This window comes from Tubulanus polymorphus, chromosome 8, assembly GCF_964204645.1.
Source record: "Tubulanus polymorphus chromosome 8, tnTubPoly1.2, whole genome shotgun sequence".
Classification (NCBI taxonomy): domain Eukaryota; kingdom Metazoa; phylum Nemertea; class Palaeonemertea; order Tubulaniformes; family Tubulanidae; genus Tubulanus; species Tubulanus polymorphus.
This window is the reverse complement of record NC_134032.1, coordinates 8,334,255-8,354,511: the sequence shown is the minus strand read 5'-3', so window position 1 is coordinate 8,354,511 and position 20,257 is coordinate 8,334,255. Positions and strand designations below refer to the sequence as shown.

At 42.5% G+C, this 20,257-nt stretch overlaps 3 protein-coding genes across 3 annotated transcripts; 2 read left to right on the top strand and 1 right to left on the bottom strand.

Annotated features, from left to right (window-relative positions):
- Positions 1–1,995: 1,995 nt before the first annotated feature.
- On the top strand, positions 1,996–4,291 carry LOC141909858 (uncharacterized). Its single transcript, XM_074800514.1, has 6 exons — positions 1,996–2,263; positions 2,668–2,782; positions 2,989–3,106; positions 3,376–3,501; positions 3,594–3,691; positions 4,161–4,291. Exons 1-6 carry the CDS (start codon positions 2,091–2,093, stop codon positions 4,227–4,229), a joined length of 699 nt encoding a protein of 232 aa, XP_074656615.1. The 5' UTR covers positions 1,996–2,090; the 3' UTR covers positions 4,230–4,291.
- A 701-nt stretch (positions 4,292–4,992) lies between these two features.
- On the bottom strand, positions 4,993–18,000 carry LOC141910072 (uncharacterized). The gene is made up of 9 exons (XM_074800786.1): positions 17,903–18,000; positions 17,430–17,486; positions 16,662–16,743; positions 15,621–15,783; positions 14,778–14,917; positions 12,443–12,546; positions 11,576–11,689; positions 10,796–11,016; positions 4,993–10,195 (listed from the first exon to the last, which is right to left on the bottom strand). The coding sequence occupies exons 2-9, from the start codon at positions 17,461–17,463 to the stop codon at positions 6,554–6,556; spliced, it is 4,500 nt and encodes a 1,499-aa protein (XP_074656887.1). The 5' UTR covers positions 17,464–17,486; positions 17,903–18,000; the 3' UTR covers positions 4,993–6,553.
- Positions 18,001–18,122: 122 nt separating this feature from the next.
- LOC141910325 (uncharacterized) lies at positions 18,123–19,646 on the top strand. The gene has a single exon (XM_074801061.1). The coding sequence runs from the start codon at positions 18,453–18,455 to the stop codon at positions 19,644–19,646; it is 1,194 nt and encodes a 397-aa protein (XP_074657162.1). The 5' UTR covers positions 18,123–18,452.
- Positions 19,647–20,257: the final 611 nt, after the last annotated feature.

Here is a 20,257-nt window from a genome sequence, read left to right as displayed (position 1 = left end):
AGTAAACACGATTGCGTTACCACGTGTGTCGACCGCGAGAGCGGTTACGTACGGAAGCGATAAAGGGCCTCGAGTTGTCGCGTTCCAACTCGACAAGTCGCCATATTCATGTCGACATATCGCGTTGACGTTTTGACGACATATTTCGTTCTCTCGACCACTTTCCTCGCGACAAGTCGACATATTCATGACGACTTCAAACTCAGTCGTCATATCGCTGGTGTCCTCATCTTACATTTCGACATGTCTTCAAATGACGACTCGTCCCGTGGAAAATGGGCGAAAAAGCGAAATTTGTCGTGAAAACGTCACGCTATGTGAACATATTCATGTCGACTTGACGCGATATATCGCAATATGTCGACATAAATATGGCGACTTGTCGAGTTGGAACGCGACATCTCGAGGCCCCTTATCGCTTCCGTATAGAGCAACACACATATCAAATAATTTAAACACGACATCTATGGGCAATTTCAAACGTCTGCCTTTTTGAACGATCGAAAACATAGCTCCCATAGCTTTATCGTAAAGATAGTTGTTTGCCTTAGCAAAGTTACCATTCCAATTAAATTTTACTCCGAGACAAACATAATCTTCAACTACAATAGTATACTCGCGCCATCTAGCGAATAAGTTACAAGAAACGAATCAGACATCGCCTTGTAATGTATTCACATAGCTGTATATAAATTAATGCAACTTAGTGACGTAGCTAAAGGTTCAGGTTAAACGCTCACTAAAACGCTCACTTTAGCAGAAATAGTTATGCAATCGTGTTTTAACGTCGAGGTTGGCTTACGCCGTTCAGCGAGTTAAGACCAGATATTCGACAGACCGAAGTCTAGACTTAAACTTCACTTTCATCACAAACAACAAATGTACATTTAGGATACAGATTATATATCGTATAAAAGATAAAATCGTTCTACAAAAACAACATGCAGTCAATAACAATATGTACGCATAAAAGCTTCAGTTACACACATGTTTTAATACATATTCGATCAGATTGCTCTCAATACTTTTAACACGAATACGAATATTCATTACACTCCAACCACTTCTATGGTATATGGAGGAGAAAAAAACAGTATTCATTTAGGAGGTAAATGAAAACGTATTTTAAGACATAACAAGCGTTATTTACAGAACATACTATTTACATACTACCGGATGGAATCATAAACATTATAGACCTGATTTGACAAGTTTAGCAGTAATACTTCCCATTGAGCAGCGTTATCTGGCGGCTTAGTTTTGGGAAGGTTACAGTTATTGATATGTGAGGTGGGTGTAGGCCTCGATATCTGACCAAAATTAAATGCGCTCCAATCAATTCCAAACTAATCGGTCGGACCGTGTATTTCTCATAGATAATAGACAAAGCTTATTATGGTAATGATACCGTTTTTAGTCTTGGTTCTTGTAGCCCCAAACATTCAAAAATGTGAACATCGAATTTGTCAATCCTCAAGAAATGAATCAGTGCTCTGCCACATCATTCCATGATTTCATGTTCGATTGGAAACGATTTTGCTGTTTTCGCACCTCTCAGCACAGCGACGCGTTTACACCAAGTGATGTAGTAATACGCCGCAAATAAGTGACTTCGTGGATGAATGTATATATCTTTTTTCATCTCTCTTATAATTTCTATTCTCTTGTATATCGAATATCTGGTCTTAACTCTTTTTGCAGGAGACCACAGATGAAATAAGTCATTTAACGAAAGAAATAATATACACATCTTCAGTTCCTAACAAACTGAAATTTGAGGTCATTCCCCCTAAACACAGCGAAAAACACCGGATACGATTCGATCTAACGACCTAAAGTACGTTGACACCATTGTTTTGCCCACGCGCATCTCAAATATCTCCGTCGATTGGTTCGTATATAATCGATGTTGATTAAAAAACAGCTTGTGATGCGAAATTATGCAACTGAACAAACTGTTGTTTGTCTGCGCTATGTTTAACCAGAATGATATGATTACACAGTTACTATATAAAACAGCGTGTGTCCTGTTACGATTAGTTTCGGTGTCAAGATATATACAATTCTGCTGATCGTTCGAATACCTCAGTATGGCGGTGATGATTATGCTTTTTAGTTTTCTGGTCGGTTTGATATCCGCGGCACCAGCAAACAACGAGTGCGGCTGCTTTCCCTTGAAGATATCCGGGGAGTTCGACATGAAAACGACGAGTATCCTGGCTAGAAGACTTCCCGAGATCAAACAATTCAGGATTAACGGATTGTAAGCATGTCTTTCTTAAGCCAAACGAACGGGAAGGAAACAGATTCATGTTTCCGAGCGTTTCCATATGTATAGTGTACGATAAACATGGTTTCGGGAAACAATGTTTACGAGATCAAATGATTCCGCGTTTCTGTGTTCTGTGCGTATTTGTAAAAAAGAATTCTATGTTGGCTTATTGAGGCCTTATATGAAGAAAGCCACGTATTTGCGACAGCTTCAATCTGAGTTGTAGGCCTTGAATGTGTTACGTTGGGATTAAAAACAAATTATGTTAATTTAATATCCATCAAAATGGATATTTAAAACGCATCATTTTATTCTATCGTTACGGACCGCTAACAGTATCCGTATTACAGATTCGACAATTAATATACTATATTATTCTCTTTTTATGTTTGCAGTTTTGACCTGGACCTACCGAATAAACGATTGCATACAAACGTTTGGAACGCTGACTTTGAGACAGGAATTAACACAACATTCGCATTTGATTCCTATATTAAACTATTGAAAAACGTATGCATTGTCGTGATTTTTGCAATAAGAGTTTAAAAACTTCTCTTTATCTTCGGCCGCGGCTCCAAACAGCTGTCCAGTCGTTTGGGCATTTTGTGAAATCAAACATTTATTCAATGGATTTTTCTTGGGAAACAATCTATCGGATATGCGCCTGATTTGACAATACGCATAATAAGTACTGACCGCTTGCGACCCTTTTTTAGCATTTACAGATTATCCCGGGAGGCAACAGAAAATGTTTGAACGGACTACTATCCCCATCACTCTTCAAAGTATTAGATGACTATTTTGAACATGGTATCAAGAACAGATGTCTTCATCGTAAGTTTATTGATATAATTCTGATTCACGCCATTATTTAGACGCAATTTTAGTATTCAGACGCAATTTTAGTATTCAGACTTAAGCTCGGCATTGGTCAACCAGCTAAACCACTCACAGCAGTGATTTCTAACCCTAATGAAACTATTGGAAAAAAGCTAGCGAGTTCCCTGATTCTCAACTCTGCACTATCACCCACTATCACAGTTTACTATCACTTATCTGATACTTTTTGGTATTTATCACGCATAATTAACAACAATTGGCAGGTGATATGTCTAAAAACACGACAACTAACGGCGTCATCACCTACCACACATTCATACTCGGAGACATGGCGTTCGATGCTCAAACTTGTCAACTGAAGACAATTACAGCTAAGAACTTTTTCATGGGTAAGTCAAGAACGGCATCTTATCTCGGGGTGATTTCCAACCGAACCAACAACAGAAAAGGGCACTTTGAACATATTTACACTATATTCCAGGCGTGGTAGATTTGACATTGAAAGTAGATACCGTGGCTGGTACGCACCCGATACCTGGTGTATGTCCTAACCCGGCTATCGATATGTCCAAGTCAAGCGTAAGTATTTTCATGTTTATTTCGTTGATCATCGCTAAATGTTTCAATCAATTCACATCGTTTATCGCTGTTGTGTCATCGATGATGCCAGAAATTTATTCCCATGCGCCATCTATCCGCGTTGGTTGTAATAACGTAATAACAAGGCGGTCAAATTTCAACTCCCAGTGGAACTGCATCTATGCGTTTTGTCGTCGTATGCGTCACTTGGTGTTTGATTGCCTCCCGCCGATCAGCTACAAATCTAGGCCGGTGTAATTAGACCAATGAAGGTACTCCGACCAGGACCAGTTAGTGTTGGCGTGAGCTTCGACGGGAGGCAGTAAAACCCCGGCAAGCGAGGATGGCGTTGCATATTTTGGTTAAGTTTGATATCGTATTATGATTTGTTGTCCCCCTTTGAAGCAACCTTGCAGTATTTACCATAGGAATGACTTCCATTACATCGTATCATAATCGTGTCTTTCAGGCCGAAGATATTTCTAAGATCGCTGACTTGATGGCACCACTCAACGAGCTTTCGAAATTAAAACCTTAAATATACGAATTTAAAACAATTCTGATCTATGGAGAAATAAACGTGATCAAGCTTTGGCAGTAATTTATTAATTGTGTTAGTTTAATAGTTATTCATATTATTCCGGCAAAAAATCTAGTTCGTTTTTCACCACATGGATTTCTCAACCCTGCCCGAACAGCGGCCTCAGTAGCTCAGTTGGAAAAGGCGTGATGCTGTTGTATTCGCTATCGGTTCAAACCCTGTCGGCTGATTGTGTGCAACTCTTCGAAGGCCGCCGCCCTGTTGCGATCCGATCGAAAGGGTATAAATTCGTGTATTGTAACATATAGTCTTTTAAAACAACGATATCGAATCGTGAACGATAAAGCAATTTCAGAAAAACAACACAGTAAATTCAAACTACTAGAGATAAAGAGAATAACGATGTGAATCATTGTATAAAACAGGTATTGCAGCAGCGGAAACCGTTCATTGTTGTACAAATACAAAAAAAAAAATTCAACAGAATTCATCTCCCAATAAGGAAAAAGTAACTTGTTACTTGTTCCTTATTGGGAGATGAATTCTCAATAAGTAACGGAATAAGGAACAAGTTATGAACTTCACTGGGGTCACTCTCAGAACCATTCTACACATAGGTCTATAAAGGTCAACCCAGGTTGATCCCGAAGTGGCAAAAAAAAACACCCAGGCGGGTGGCGATAACCGAAGAAATGAAAACAAAAAAAACTGACAAATCTTTAGGTGAAAAAATGCAGTGTCAGATCTTTATTCAATGAATCAAATAAATATATTCACAATTCTCTGGCATATTTCGTTTCAGCATGTAAAAACGAAAGAAGGAAAACTTGGGAATATACAAGTTTTTAAAATACAATTCTTTTTTTTTTACTGGAAACCTTTTAAGTTCTACATCAACATGTATTTTCATTACGCAAGAACACACTACTCTTGAAAAAAAATCTCATAAAACAAAGACACGTTTTTATTGAAACAAAAAAAAAATCGTCAGTTCCACAATTCTGGATCAAAATTTACCCCAGGGTTAAAACATTGAAAGGAATTTAATTGAGTCAAAATGAAATCTAGCCCTCTAAGGTCCAGTTCCACACAGCTGCGCAAGGGCGGATCTAGGACTCTTTGAAGGGATGGACAAGCGAATTTGCACTTTTTGAAAAGGGCAGATTTGGTAATGCGAGGACTGTAATTAAGCACGAAAATTAGTGTGGACTTCTGGTGGCCCTCCCAAAGAGGATTTAGGACTAAGAAGGGCTTTTCTTACACTCTGTCCTTTATCCACCCTTGCTGAGATATGTCCGAATATACAGAGTTTGAATCACAGGAGATGCTGTCCATAGCGCTAGGACAATACCGGTATAGATGTATAGATAGGCGAAAACATCGCTACAGTCAAAGTCCATCATAACGCTATCCTTTTTAATACCACTGCTCATTTAATACCAACATTATTCAGAGAACAAATTTGCCAAATCTAACTCATATTGAATGAAAATGCCTTGTTTTTCATTGGTCCTAACGGAGGCATTATCAAAGGCCTTTTACTGTATATGCAAAATTTCAAAGGTCAAACGGCGCACACCTGACGATGGTCACTAGGAGTCTGAAACGTTGTCTTTGGATTTTACTTTTTTCATGAATAAAATTCGCTTTTATTCCTCTAAACAAAGGTAGGCCTATAAATTTTCAGACTTGTTTCACTTTGACAAACAGTAGGGACAGATAATCTTTTTATCATTCTACCGGTTTGAACTGATTATCACTGATTAGAACAGTGCCGCTATGGACGGAGTCTACTTGGAGTTCATTCCAATTTCTTTTACTCTGGAGTCAATTTCACCACGCCATACAAAAAATATATCAAATACAATGACAATTACTATCTAACCCAAGACACCGTAAACGAATTAATATAAATTATAAAAATAGTGAGTAAATGAATGGCAATCAATTAATTATACACAGTAACTAATTCAATTTTAATCAATCAATTTCCATTACTCAATAATTCAAAATTGATAAATTTGATGTTAAAAATGTACATTTTTTTCAGTTGCATTAACAAATTTAATCATTCATTCTATTTGCAAATTGATTAAGCAATATTAATATATTTGCAAATTTATCCACCACTATCAATCTATTAGTAAATTAATCAAAATATAAATCCAGTAGCCTAACCTATATCGACCTATTTCTAAATCAATTAACAAATATCAACCTTATTAATCATAGCAAACTTATTGACTGATACTGCAAATTCATAAATCAATTAACCAATATCTCGATCTATTGGCACATAAGTTAGTATATCAACTGATCGATCAACCAGTAGTAATAGCGTGTTGTTCATCGGTGGCGTTTATCAGCGGTACAAGTATATACTCCTGCGACTCGCCGTCCTGGTGTATGATGTGCGTCGCGCCCTCTTGACCAGCGGTCAAACGCGTCAAATCGGCCAGCGTGACTGTCTGCACGTCGCCGCTGGTCGTCGACAAACTCTGAAGAACCTCGGCCGCCTCGTGCGACATGAACTCGATGCTGACCGTCTGCGCCGCCTCGTTGCCTTCGCGCGCCACCGACGCCTCGCCGACCAAACGCTGCACCTGCTGAAGGTCGGCGTCGTTTTGGATTTCTTCGATAGTCACCTCCTGCATAGGTTCGACGTGCTGCTGCTGCGGCGGCTGGTCGATGCCGGTCAGCTCGATTTCCATCTCTTGCAGGCGGTCTGAGCCGGAACCGGGCTGCAAAATGCGAATCGTTTGAATCGTCTGTTTCGGTTGCTTGGCGACGATGTTCTCGACATCGTCGTTATCATCGTCTTCAGCCGCGGCCGCGACGGCACCTTCCGAGACGATTCGTTGTAAACTGCGTAAGTACGACGCGTCGTTCAGCAAGTACAAACGATCGGGATGCCGACGTCGGATGTGCCGTTTCAGCGTGTGTATGTGCCGACAATCGGTCGGGCAGAATTCGCACGTGTACATAACGCCGCTGTGAAAGACGGCGTTGTGCTTGCGCAACTCGTACTCTTTGACGAACCAGCGATTGCAGTCAGCGCAGTTGAACTGTCGGCCTTGTTCGTGTTCGAGTTTGTGCTTGTGCAACTGTTCCGGGTACTTGAACGATTTATCGCAGTACGGACAGGCGTACGTCTTGTGCGACGAGTGCATGAGCATGTGTTTGAGCATGTTGCCGCGCTGTCGGAACGCCTTGCCGCAGTGTTGACACGGATACAACACGACGTTGTCGCGGTGGAATTGCTTGATGTGCGCGCCGAGCGAGTTCTTCGACTTCATCATCTTGCCGCAGTGCGGGCACTGCGCGCACTTGTCGTTCGAGTGCACGTGTTTCAGGTGCTCCTTCATCGCGGATTCCAGGTGGAACATTTTCTCGCAGACGGGACAAGGGACCGTTTTTTCGCCGTGCCGTATCAAGTGCTTGTTCAAGTTGCCATAGCTGATGTACGAATTGCCGCACAAATGGCAAATGTGCGGCGTCGTGTTCTGCTCTGCGCCGTCGTACTTGCCGCGCTGCAGTTGCACGACGGTGCCATCCGCGCGCCGACACGTGTGCTGGTTGAAGTAGTCGCGTCGGTAGAAGTCCTTGCCGCAGTCATCGCAGTGGTGCTGCGGCCGTTGATGCACGATCATGTGCCGCGCAAGGCTCTGCGCGTCTTTGAATATTTTGCCGCACGACTGGCAGACTAAGTTCTCCAGTTGGTCGTTCGTCATTTTCAAGCAGACGCGCTCATGCTCGATTTTGCGCAGCAAACTGCGGAAGTGGCGTTCGCACGTGTCGCAGCGGAACGGCTGCGTGTGCGCCACGTCGACATGGCGTTTGTACTCGGCCAAGTCGATGAACACGAGCGGGCAGACTTCGCAGCTGACGCGTCCGGTCTCCTTCAGTGCGCCGGTCGCGCGACACACGACCACGTGCGAGTTCAACTCGAGTCTTCGCTGGAACGCCGTGTCGCAGAAGTCACAGACCAGTTTCTCAGTGTGCGCCGTCATGTGTTTCTCGTGCAGTCTCTCGGTGGCGAAGTGTTTGTCGCACAGGCGGCACGCGTAACCGCCGTCGCATTTGACGATCGGCAACTCGGCCGTCGGCGTCACGACCGCGTCGATCACCAGCGACTTGTCCTCGGTTTTCGACGACGAGCAAATGTGCAGCTTCAGCGTATTCATGTTCGTGAAGCTCTTGAAGCAAACGTCGCACTTGTACTTGCCTTCGTGCATGACCATGTGGTTGTCGAGTTTGACCGCCTCGCTGAACACGCGGTTACAAATGCGGCACGGAAACGCCGAGATGCCCATTGCGCGGAACTGAGCCGGATTGCATTTATTGATGTGCGACAGCAAACTCTGCTTGCGCGAAAACGAATGGCTGCACTTGATACACTTGAAACGTTCCGTGTGCGCAGCCAGGTGCCGGAACAGATATTTCGCCGTCGCGAACGTCATGTTGCAGATGTCGCAGCGGTACGTTTTCGCCGCCGGCCGTTTCGCCGGACACGCGTGCTTCCGGTACGTTTCCTTACGCATGAACGACCGCTTGCACAGGCGGCACTGCAGCTTGCGCCGGTGCCCGAACAAATGCGGGTGCAGCGTGTCGACGGTTGCAAATTTCTTATCGCATTCCGGACAGTGGTAGACACCATCGGCATCTGGTTTGACGCCTTCGACCATTTGTTTGCAGCGGTGCACCTGGTACGTGGTGTCTTTGCGAAACGACTTCGTGCAGTACGAACAGACGAAGCCGTGCGTGACGCTGACGTGCTTCTCAGCAAACACATCGCGGCTGAAGAGACGCCCGCATGCCCGGCACTCGTAGATTTGCGCACCAGGTTCGATTCGTTCGACGACGCTCGATGCCGTTGGCTGCAAAACGGATTCGATCTGCTCTAGACCGGATTCAATCTGCTCCAAACTGGACTCAGTCTGCCCTATATTGGTTTCCATTTGCTCTAAATTAGACTCTGTTTGCCCGATATCAGTTTGTGTCTGCTCTAAACTGCATTCCATCTGCTCGAGACCAGATTCCATCTGCCCTATACCGGACTCATCAGTCTGACCCAAAGTTGATGATTGTGTTTGCTCGATACCGGATTGCGTTGGCTGCTGCTCTAGGTCGTCCACTCGAGCCATGAACGTGTACACGATGTAACATTTTTCGCGGTCGTTCGATTCGATTTTCAACTGCTCGCGATCCAACACCAACCCGTCTTCCTCGCGTTCGTAGCTCGCTAGTTCCTCATCGTTCATCTCCGGCACCGCGATCCCGCTTTCATCTTCTCCCTCTTCTGCCTCATCGTCCTCATCCCCCTCGACGTCGACGTCGTCCGGTCTTGCCTCGTCGTCCACGCGTTCAGCACGATCGTCGAAATCATCGTCGTTGATATTCTCGTCTCTCAGCCCGTCGGCCTCCCCGGCGACGTTCGTCGACAACTCGACGGCGTTGACAACCGCGTCGACTACTCGTTTGACCGATTCCTGACATTCTTCGACGTTGGCTCCCGCGATCGACGTTAATACGTCGGCATCGACGTTTGTCTCTTCGAACGCTCGCGGTTTGCGTATTTTTACCTCGGCCGCGGGTGTCACCACTTTACGCGGCCGGCCTCTGCCACGTTTTACGGTGGGCGATTTTTTCGGCTCGCGTTTCTCTGGCACATACTCCTCGTCGCTGCTTTGCGGTTCGCGTTTGATTCCTGTCAATTTGGCCATGTCTAAACGGATGCCGCGCGTCGAGTAGCGGTGGTTGCGCGGCGGAGGGCTTACGCGACGCTTCTTACTGGCGCGACCGCCCGCCGTCTCGTGCTCGTCGCCGTAGTCGGAGGCTTTCTCTTTTTTGATTTTCGACGTCGACGAATCGCCGGTCATCGGGTTACGGTGGAACATCGCCATGTGTCGTTTCAAGGCGTCCAATTGGAAGAACGACATTTCGCAAATTTCGCAAGAGTTCACCTGTGTGGAGAAAAAAGAATGTTTTTTTTTCATACCTGACTTCTAAAATTTCTAAAAAGTTATTAACCCTAGAATGTCTAGTAACGCAGCAAATCAGCTATAACGATGATTTAACAGCTAATTTGTTTAAATGGTGTATTGGTGTGAGACTGCTGATATCAAATATATTACATGTACAACCAAGTAATTTCTTTAACATCTGAATTAGAATTTCTAAAAAGATTTTGTCAACCCCTTCGTATAAAACCCTTTGGTGAAACCAAATTTTATCATAATCATCTAGTGTCATGATTAGTCACTAATCATGACACTAGATGATTACGATAAAATTTGTTTTAAGTGAGGATGGACAATGATGTAGGTTTTTAATCGTCATGAAAGTTGATCAAGTTTCGTGAAAACTGCTACAGATTTACATGTAATTTAATTACCTGAAATAATTCAGATAAATTATTCTTGACTGAAACTTCCGATTACAATCAACTTTTGTGATGATCTTTTTAGCCATAAAAAGAATTTAATTGATGAATGAATTTAATATCGAAGATCAATTGTTCAAATTCTGATTCTACTTTTCATAAAAGAAATTCTATAACGAACCTTCAAATGTTCCTGTATGTGCAGGGCTAATTCCGCTTTATCGTAGAACTCTTTACTACAACGCCTGCACGAAAGCGCCTGTAGCGGCCGGTTCGGCGGTGGCCCGAAGAATGGCTCTTTTTTCAACTTCAACACGGATGCCTTCGACGGACGTCGTTCATCCTCTGGCTCGAAATCTACGTCGTTGTCGTCGATAAAATCCCTCTCCTCAGCAACTTCAACTGTTGCGGACGAGAATCAAAAACATCGATGAGAATGATATTGTAGAATTTTCAAGATTTTAGAAAATTTGCGTGTGACAATTTCTTATATAACAGGATAACAGGGTCCCTATCGGGTCTCTGTAAGGGGAGTTGAAGGGTTACTTAGTTACTGTTTGTGAGGTAGGAGAGGATGACATTATTTACGTGTATGTTGTCGCTGTGAGGCGAATTGAGGGGATATTTTTTAGTTTCCTGTTTGTGATCGAGAGAGGGGAGGGTGATATCATTTATCTGCATGCTGTTGCTCTGAGGGGTGATGAGGGGATATTCAGTTAGGCCTACCTGTTAGTGACTGAGAGAGGAAAGGGTTATATTATTTACCCGTATGGTTATGCTGTGAGGGATGTTGAGGGGATATTTTAAGTAACCTGTTAGTTAGTACGGAAGAGCATTGTAGCCATATAATTTTCTTTTTACTTATTAACTCGAAATTTTCGAATTAGAAAAAAAAATCATATCGCCACAATGTTCTTGCGCATGCTTGTGACTGGCGCGAGGAGAGGGTGATATTATTTACCTGTATGCTGCTGCTGCTGTGCCGTTATTTGATTTGCATCATCCTCAGTGATATAAATAGTAATTGTCTGATCTGCCAAAGCCTCTTGCCACTCCCCTTGCATATACAGTAAAGCTAAAAACAAAACAAAACAAAAAATCAGTTCAACTTTCTTTTCTAAGTTTACCGCAATATTGGGAGCAGTCTTATCTATATTATTGATAGAGCTTACATCCCGAATTAACTAAGATGTGACTGTACGTACGTTCATGATTACCATAAGCTTATAGGTATTGGTGTGAACTGGGCAACGGCAATTTTGTTAGTTGCAAACAATTATGTGGCGCTCAATAAACCCCTAACACGTATTTAAGGCATCTGTTGCTAGAGTTGATTGCGTTGGATTATTGCATGCTCCTTATGATACGTTAACGAATTTTCTTACTAAAATTCATCGTAATAACAGGGCCGGCGGGTGCAAGCTGACATTAGCTTGGCTCATATCCGAGGCCCTAACCACGCGAAAAATTCGCGCCTATTGTTTCAAGGGGTTCGGGGGCATTTCTACGAGACATTTTTTTAATAGTTACATTTCGAAGGCTCCAGAGCTATTCGAGACCCGGGTATCATGATTCAAGTCGATTTCTTCATGAATGTTACGGATCATAATGTTTTAGACGCATAGTCGATCACAAATACGTTTTGAAAAATCATCATCTGCAAAATCATTGGCCCAGCCAAAGCCTCCCAGGCTACGCCGGCCCTGAATAATGACCCATCCCGACTCCGTTTGCTACTGGATTACACCAACCCCGGAGATAGTTTTGATTACACCAGATTCGAACAAGCAGTAACTTATGGGCTTAGACCGGCAGAAGAGATACGTACTCTGAATATTGGGGTCGGGTTTCACTGGTTTCGACAGTTTTTTGGCATAGTGCGGTGCATACCAAACCCTCAACTCTTCACCGACGCCTATATCCTGCAACGCACTACAAAATAAATTGCATAATAATATTTAGATTTCATCGAATCATTTCTTCAGGAGCTGTTTTTTACCGTATAGCACTGAACCCACCCGAATCTGCTCAGACTTTTTATGCATTTGCTACACATAAAACGGTTATAGTTGGATTCAAACCCATTAGCTTAGGATAAACTAGACACACAAGGCATCAAAATTACGTACAGAAATCGACATCTTCCTATTTGAAATTCTCGAGTATCTGGAGCATGAACTATGAACATGACAGATCCCAGCGCTCACTTATATCCAAGTATGTCTGGATTAATTTCATGGTCATGATTTTGGTGGCCCACCTCATCAAATCTAATAGCTTCTTGTGTGAAAGCCCAAGCGTGATTACAACGAAATAACATGAACTTTCATAAAAATCTACTACAAAAGAGTTACTGTATCGTGATAGATGGGACAATAGCAGGTATAAATTAACTTCTTCATGCAAGAAAACAGAGAACACTATTTCATGGCCATTTTTCGGATAACTCACAATTCAAGCATGAAAATTGTTAGTTTTTTTTTTTGAAAAAAAAAAATAAAAGAAGTTAAAGTCTTAACAATCCAACTATGGCACTCAAAGCCATTACAATGTACTTACAGGCAAATGAATGTCTACTATGTAGCCTAACTTGTCATATGTCAATAACTGACCAAATTCTGACCGAATGAAGCGCGAATCCCAGTCCCGATCGATTCGTTGCTCGCCGAGAAATTCGCGATTCACGGAAAATATATCATCAAGAGATTCATGAAACCACGCTGATTTTTTTGTGAAATTTAGGTGCAAGTTACCTCTCAAATTCACGTTTTCACGGGAAGTTTTTCCTCGATTTCACGAAATCGAGTATGAAACTCATCAAATTAACGGTTCACGGAAAACCTTTTGTCCCCCTGATAGACATTACATAGTGAAATTCCTGAATGCTAATGGGTTAAAGTACGTAAGCTAGATTTTGTTGATTTGCCGAGCGAAGGGTGGCTATTTTCTAAGGAAACTCCCATCGTTCAACTATAAGACATACGGTAAGCTCTTCACTTGACAAATTATAAACTATTAGAGCAGTCTGCTTACGGGGCCCATCAACGCAAATGGCTCTAAATCTGGACAGAAAAGGTTTTCCAGCAGTAGCGTGACCACCCAATATAACAACATAGGCCTACTGTAACCGATTCGAAGTTCTACAACTTCAAAATACCATCTATCAGATGATGAATGATGCTGATGATCTTGCCATGGATACGTAGCAAAAAGGTAGAAAATAATGTCATGTCATTTAGGAACACTTAATCGAGTTATAGCCCGCTGACAATTTCGAAACACCTTTTCCAAGGATTTTTTAAGCTTATTTCAAACGTTTTTGAAACTTTATAAGTTCAACTCTAGCTTTTGGGACCATTGTGTTGTCCAGAGATGCTAGGGCCAAAGTACCAAAATTCCGGAATTTAGAACGGGGGTCATTTTGCGTTTTTGCATCGCCGGAAATGCATTCTAGAGCGATCTGGGTATCTGAAAATACGACAGCAGGCATTCGTTGTGCTTCACATCCCTCGCTGCTTATGCCGCGCGCTATCCGGGTGACGAAGAATATCTTTTTTCCCGCCACTACCGTATTTGACCTGGTCTTTACAAACGACGCAGTACGCCACGCCAGCTAAGTCTAACTTACGAATGTAGTTCGATAAGTAGTCCCCGTTACTGTCCTTACACTCTAGCCAGTGCCAGTTAAATTTATTTTTTATACCGCTGTCAATTGAGGAATTCTCACCCAATTTCCGGAATTGACATCGGCGATCCTAAATTTCCGGAATTCCGGATATTTCCGGAAAACTAGCATCTCTGCTTGTCACAGTAGTAAGAGTGAGAGTGACAGAAATATGAGAGTGACAGATAGGCCTAACTGAAGATCATTTTAATTGACAATGCACAAACTTCTTTGGAACCAGGGTATTCAAATTCAGAGCAGAAAGCCAAGCCGAGGGTGGCAGATAATTGAGGGGTGACAACATTTTGTTCAACACATTTTTAGGAAATTTTTGCCAAGCATTTTCAAAGCCATTTAAAGAATTCCCCAGAAAACTTCATTTTCTTACAACTTTAGTTTTCCAGTTAGAGCTTTTCACAAACATGTTCTCCTAGACTTTCTTTAAGAAAATTCATATTTTTTCTCGAGAAATGAAATATAAAACGTGAATTGCTTCTACCTGAAGTAGATGTCGTGGCCGACTTGAAAAGCCATCAAATTCTGCGTGAATTCCGAATCGGCGGTTCGTACGAGGACCATCCAGTTACACTGATCTTCATTAGACGAGTCGAATGTCATAACAGGACCTCGACCGACCAGCTAAAAAGAAAATACCGGCATCAAAAATAACCGATGTTGAAACATTACAATCACCACAGGACCCAGTGGTTCACAAACAACAACATGAAATTGCAAACTGGATTAATGAAGAGATTAGATAAATTAGATTTCTTTGTACTGGGTAAGTGCGAGTCACTTACATTTTGTAAGTTCTATCGGTAATTAGAATAGTATAGAACAGTTCCCCAGCAGTTTATCAGTTGTAGCGACGATCTATTCCACAGTCGGATAACTAATGAAACTTTCGCCGTCAGCAGTTACCTTGACTCCATAGAATCAATCTATTAATCTAATTTCATTCTAGAGGCAGTAGCTAACTTTACTTGAGTCAGTTAACTACCTTGAGTCTTGAGTCAGCAATTAACTAGGCTTTTGAGTCATTTAACTACCTTGACTAGTCAGAAGATTACTTGCTTCAGTTTACTGCCTGATTATAGTCAGTAATCAATTCAACTCTTGAGACAGTTAACTACAAAGACTAGTCAGAATTTTACTAACAGTAACTACTGGGTAAGGAGTTAACTTAACTCTTGAGTCAGTCAACTAACTTAGTCACAAGTCAGTTAGCTAGCGTAACTTTATATCAAAATTGACCAGTTATCAATTCAAGCATCAAATCAAACACATAACTTTAAAAAAATGAATGAAATGAAGTAAACCTATTCTCTGATGGGTAATTTACCTTTAGAACAAAGCCGTTAGGGATATCTTTATCGTCATGTATACGCTGGGCGTCGAGTGGACCGAATCGCGTTTTAGCCGGTATCGCTGCCGTCGCGATGACGTTAATCATCCCATTTTCGAGCGACTGTGCCTCTAAATTATTCGGCAGCGTCGACCTTGCCCTACAAATAATATAGACACAAACATTGAATAACTATGTCAAATTCGACAGTTTAAAAGAAGCAGATTTCGATTGCGTACGCAAAATGTCTTTTCTTTGAAAGAAATACCCTGGTCACGTGAAATTTCACTAGTTAGTCTAAGCTTACAGACGACACTGTGGAAATGGTTTTCATTAATGAGGGGTGGATCAGAGAGATGGTGGACCACCATGCTTCTTTGATCTTTGTTGATTACAGCGCCAATCACAAATCTCTAGCACAGCCATTGGGATGGCTTAAACTTTAGAAGATCAATCTAAGAGCATCTTAGTTCTACAGCCAATCCGACGACTTAAGACAGGGACCCAGTTTCACGAAAAAGTTTAAGCCTAAAACGGTTAAGTTTGAATTGTTGTCCTCATTGAAAACATGAAGTAACCACTGGCAATTACACCAAAAATTTGAGTTTAATTTTTTTTGGACTTAGAACGAACTGGCCCCATAAGTTGGTTGGAGGTTAGTAGGGGATCTCCTGATGATTAGGGGCTTGGATGTTTAGGTAGCGTTTCAGGGGTGGAGACTAGGGGGCCTCAGAGAAAATGGATAGTTTAACCAGGTGGTCTTGGAAAAGAAATTAGGAGCAATGGTGCCAAGTTTGGGAGGATGGGGGGGGGGGGGATTTTCCAGTGATATTGGGGTGGGGGGAAGTTTTTTTTAGGCTCCCGGAGCTTAGGACAGTTGTTTATTGATGGCATTGGAGATGACCTCTGGGAGAGGAATTTTATTCGAGGTATTGGAGTGAAGGTCAATTGGGGTACCAGAGGATAGGTAGGCCTAACTGGTATCCATGCGGGCGGATAAGGATACTTCAGAGGGTTGCAGTTAATGAAATATTTTACCTTGTCGACACTTGAAATGAGTTTTCATCGACTCCTAATTCGGGACATTGTTCCGTGTAATGATCGCCGCCGCAAATATCACCTTAAAAAAACATAAACAAACAAATCTGATCTAATTTCTTAAGATATTCCATCCAAAACCCGATACTCCGACTAGGAACTGTTCTTTTCTAATATCTAGACTAACCCTTAAGCTCTCAGCACCCCCTTGATGTCCTTCTTGACATCGGCCTCTAAAAAGAACCCTTCCCTAATCTTCCCAGGAACCCTGGAATACGTTCACTGCCAGCTATGCATATAATGTACTTCGGGGTTCTGTCACCAGTGCCGGCTACGAATATATTCGTACATTCTTCCTATTTATTCGCACCCCGGCAAATGGGAATGACACAGTTCCTGTTTCACACTCCATGCTCATTGGTCAATTTCGAACAAAGGCTGACTATGTAAGCAGATCTAGCGCCGACTTCTAGAGTTTGTGCGGCACCATCATATCATCAAGTCGGCAGCGAACGTGTTAGGTAATTTTTTAGCAAACGTGCAAAGGGGTTTTATTATATGGCTTGCTAAGAGGTAGGCCTATATTCATCAATAAGTCGATAAGTTGATGCTGACAGTATATCATGGAAGAAGGTTGCGAGTGGAGGCATGACGCGCCGCTGACTGGCGACGTTATCGTATCGACTATACTATAGCATAGGCAGCCTTATTTTCATTGTCTTATCTCAGTCAGTAAAGAGTATGCACGTTATTGATGTTGCTACTTACATTCATCTAGGGATAGATCAGCGGCTGACGACATTTTGGGTAAAATTCGCCACAAACCTGTAAACAAATGCGAATTGCAATTTGAATCATGTAATAGTAGACGCTCGAAATAATTTAATATCTACCCAGGGGGTGCTGCCACCTTGTATTACTATAACGAACTATCAAAGGGGAAACTTAAAATGCCGTCTCAGTGAGAAATCTCGTACTTTTTAAACATTTGTTAAAGTATGGTCTGAATACTCGAATTTTTGAGCTTTTAAAAGACGCTTTTTGTCGCTCGATTGGAAATATTAACGTTTCGATGACGGCCGATTTGGTTTTTACATTTAGAAACAGCCAGGGAGAACTAAAATGGCGACTACGCAGAAAAATCGGCCAGGAAGCTGAACCGATGTTTGCAGAAATTATATGCTTAATATTGAGCCGAAACGACCCCATCCGGGTAGATGATACCTCGGCGATATACGTACCGAAATTCTGTACAATCACAATCCGCCGCGGAGTTCGTTTCGTTTATTTTTTCCGCCGCTGAATCGAAGGCGTTTCGTGTCGCTTCGTTTTTCTAACCGCCAAGCCTGTTGCTATTTGCGCATGTGCACGATTTCGACAACGTAACTTCCGGTGTAAATATTCGTACCGGAAAGTAAATATAAGCACGTGGCCTTCATAGAATTGTTACTTCCGGTGTAAATATCGCATCGAAACGTAAATAAAAGCACGTTGCCTCCGTAAAAAAGAACAATTCAAGTTCAAATTAAATTTTATTAGCCGTATTATCGTTCCGAACAATAATAGTATCTAATTGGAAAATCTAGTAAATGACAAGACGCAGAAGAAAATCAGTCTTCCAAAGATTTGCTACGAAATCTTGAACAGAAAGGCGGAAAAATGGCAATTTGAAAGCAAACTAAGGAAACACGCAGCAGGCCCAATTACTTAAGGACAACTGTCTCGGGATAAAAATTCATGAAATTCGAACTCAGAAAAAAAACAAATTTTAGAGAATTTTTTAGCTAGAACATGGAAAAGTCGATGAAAATGTTGTCATCATCAGAGATTGACTTGAACGCACCAGAAATCGTGAACAACGTTTCAATTAGGATCGGTCACAATTCGGTGCCAGTCACGAAAATTTACGTTTGGTTGAATTACGGATTATCAGTTTATTTCGTCGCGTTAGTTTTCGCGATGTTATCCTTCGACCTGAGTTACGCGCTGACGACTTCAGATGCGATTTCCGATAATCTTTTCGAATTCTTATTCCCGATTTACGCATGGATGCAAATAATCGGCAATTACTTTCTGGTGCGCGCAGCTGCGCGGTTGAACGTACCAAATTCGAACGCATCTGATAAGCGACCAGATGGAGCAAGGGGTACGAACGTACCTGCCGCAAATGCGTCTGATTTTTGGCAGCAGCAAGTAGATAGAGCTACCGATTTCAATGTCTTCCAACAGCAAGCGCTCAGAGAAAATGCACCCGCACAAATGAATGTACCAGCAGTATCTGCATCAGATGTTAAAACTCGGCAGCTGGCATACAGTAGGGCGAATGTACCTGCGGGCATCGCACCAGCAGAAATTGCATGTGATATGCCCTACAAAGAAAATGCATCTGTTACATCTGCGACTGCGATGAACAGCCATCGGGCGGACGGATTCGACTATTGCGGTTATTGTAAAATCGTGAAGCCCCCGCGCGCGCATCACTGCGTGACGTGTAACTGTTGCGTTTTGAAACGCGATCACCACTGTTTCATGACGGCGCGTTGCATCGGGCTTCACAATCAGAAATACTTCTTCCTGATGATCGTGAATTGCGTGCTAGGCGCGGCGTTCACCCTCGCGCAAATCGCGAGTTTTCTCCGCGCCGAATACGTCGACCCGTTCGGCGCGCAGTGTTGGATGTATTTCCCGGTCGTCGCCGTGATACAGTTGCTATGCGGTTACCAGACGGTGTCGGTGTGCGCGACGGCGTTGTTGCTGTATTTAACGGTTGCCGGGTTCGTCGCCGCCGTCGCGTACACCGGGCATCAAATCGTGTTGATCGTCGGCGGCAAAACTTCGCACGAGTTTTCGAAGAAGATTCACGCCGCGCGGCCAAGCGCCGGCGTTTGCGAGAATTTGAAATCAGTATTCGGTGCTAAATGGTATTATTTGATTATTCCGCTGCCTCTGTCAGTTTTTAAAACCAGCAAATCGCACAAAATATGAACCGAGGTTCAGTTCCACATGGTGAATTCAGAATTACACCACTTAGATGTTTTTTTGCCCCTCAACATTTTGAATTCCAATAGTATACATATTGAACTACTATTTAATCAAAAAATATAAAATACAATAATTTTGGCAAAAAATGGTTTCCAAATAGTGATGATGTACCTTAAGGATAACATAATTTAGATAATTCTGAAATTCGTAGAATTTCAGAATGTGGCCCCTACCTTTGAGCACCTCCGTCCCCTGCTTGTAGTCGCCTTTAGGACAGATGTCTAGCGCCTGACGTCATCATTTATTTGTCAACTGGTGCTGGAGCCTTGCCACTCGTAACAAGAAAAGATCAGGATCTAGTTTCATGGTCTGAGTTCAGATTTGACTCGTCAAAAATGAACTACAGTCACAGTCCGCTTGAAAAGCCTTCCTTTTTTTTGCCCACTTGGGACTTTAGTTGCGTTCACTTTTCGTCCGTCGTCCGTCCGTAGACGGAATCCAGTTATTTTGGGAAGTTTTGAAGACGTTTCAAGGTAACGTCTTGATATTTGGGTTACACATGTATCTACCCTAGACACATCTTCAGCCCAAAAACTGGCCCTGTCAGAATCAAG

Bases quoted from the DNA above. Each gene is read 5' to 3' on its own strand.
- LOC141909858 (XM_074800514.1), top strand. From the start codon at position 2,091: ATGGCGGTGATGATTATGCTTTTTAGTTTTCTGGTCGGTTTGATATCC. The intron at 2,783-2,988 runs GTATGCATTGTC...ACCCTTTTTTAG, and splicing joins ATATTAAACTATTGAAAAAC to CATTTACAGATTATCCCGGG. The intron at 3,692-4,160 runs GTAAGTATTTTC...CGTGTCTTTCAG, and splicing joins TCGATATGTCCAAGTCAAGC to GCCGAAGATATTTCTAAGAT.
- LOC141910072 (XM_074800786.1), bottom strand. From the start codon at position 17,463: ATGTCGTCAGCCGCTGATCTATCCCTAGATGAAT. The intron at 14,918-15,620 runs GTAAATTACCCA...TTTTCTTTTTAG, and splicing joins CTAACGGCTTTGTTCTAAAG to CTGGTCGGTCGAGGTCCTGT. The intron at 11,690-12,442 runs GTACGTATCTCT...TTTTGTTTTTAG, and splicing joins ACCCGACCCCAATATTCAGA to CTTTACTGTATATGCAAGGG.
- LOC141910325 (XM_074801061.1), top strand. From the start codon at position 18,453: ATGGAAAAGTCGATGAAAATGTTGTCATCATCAGAGATTGACTTGAAC.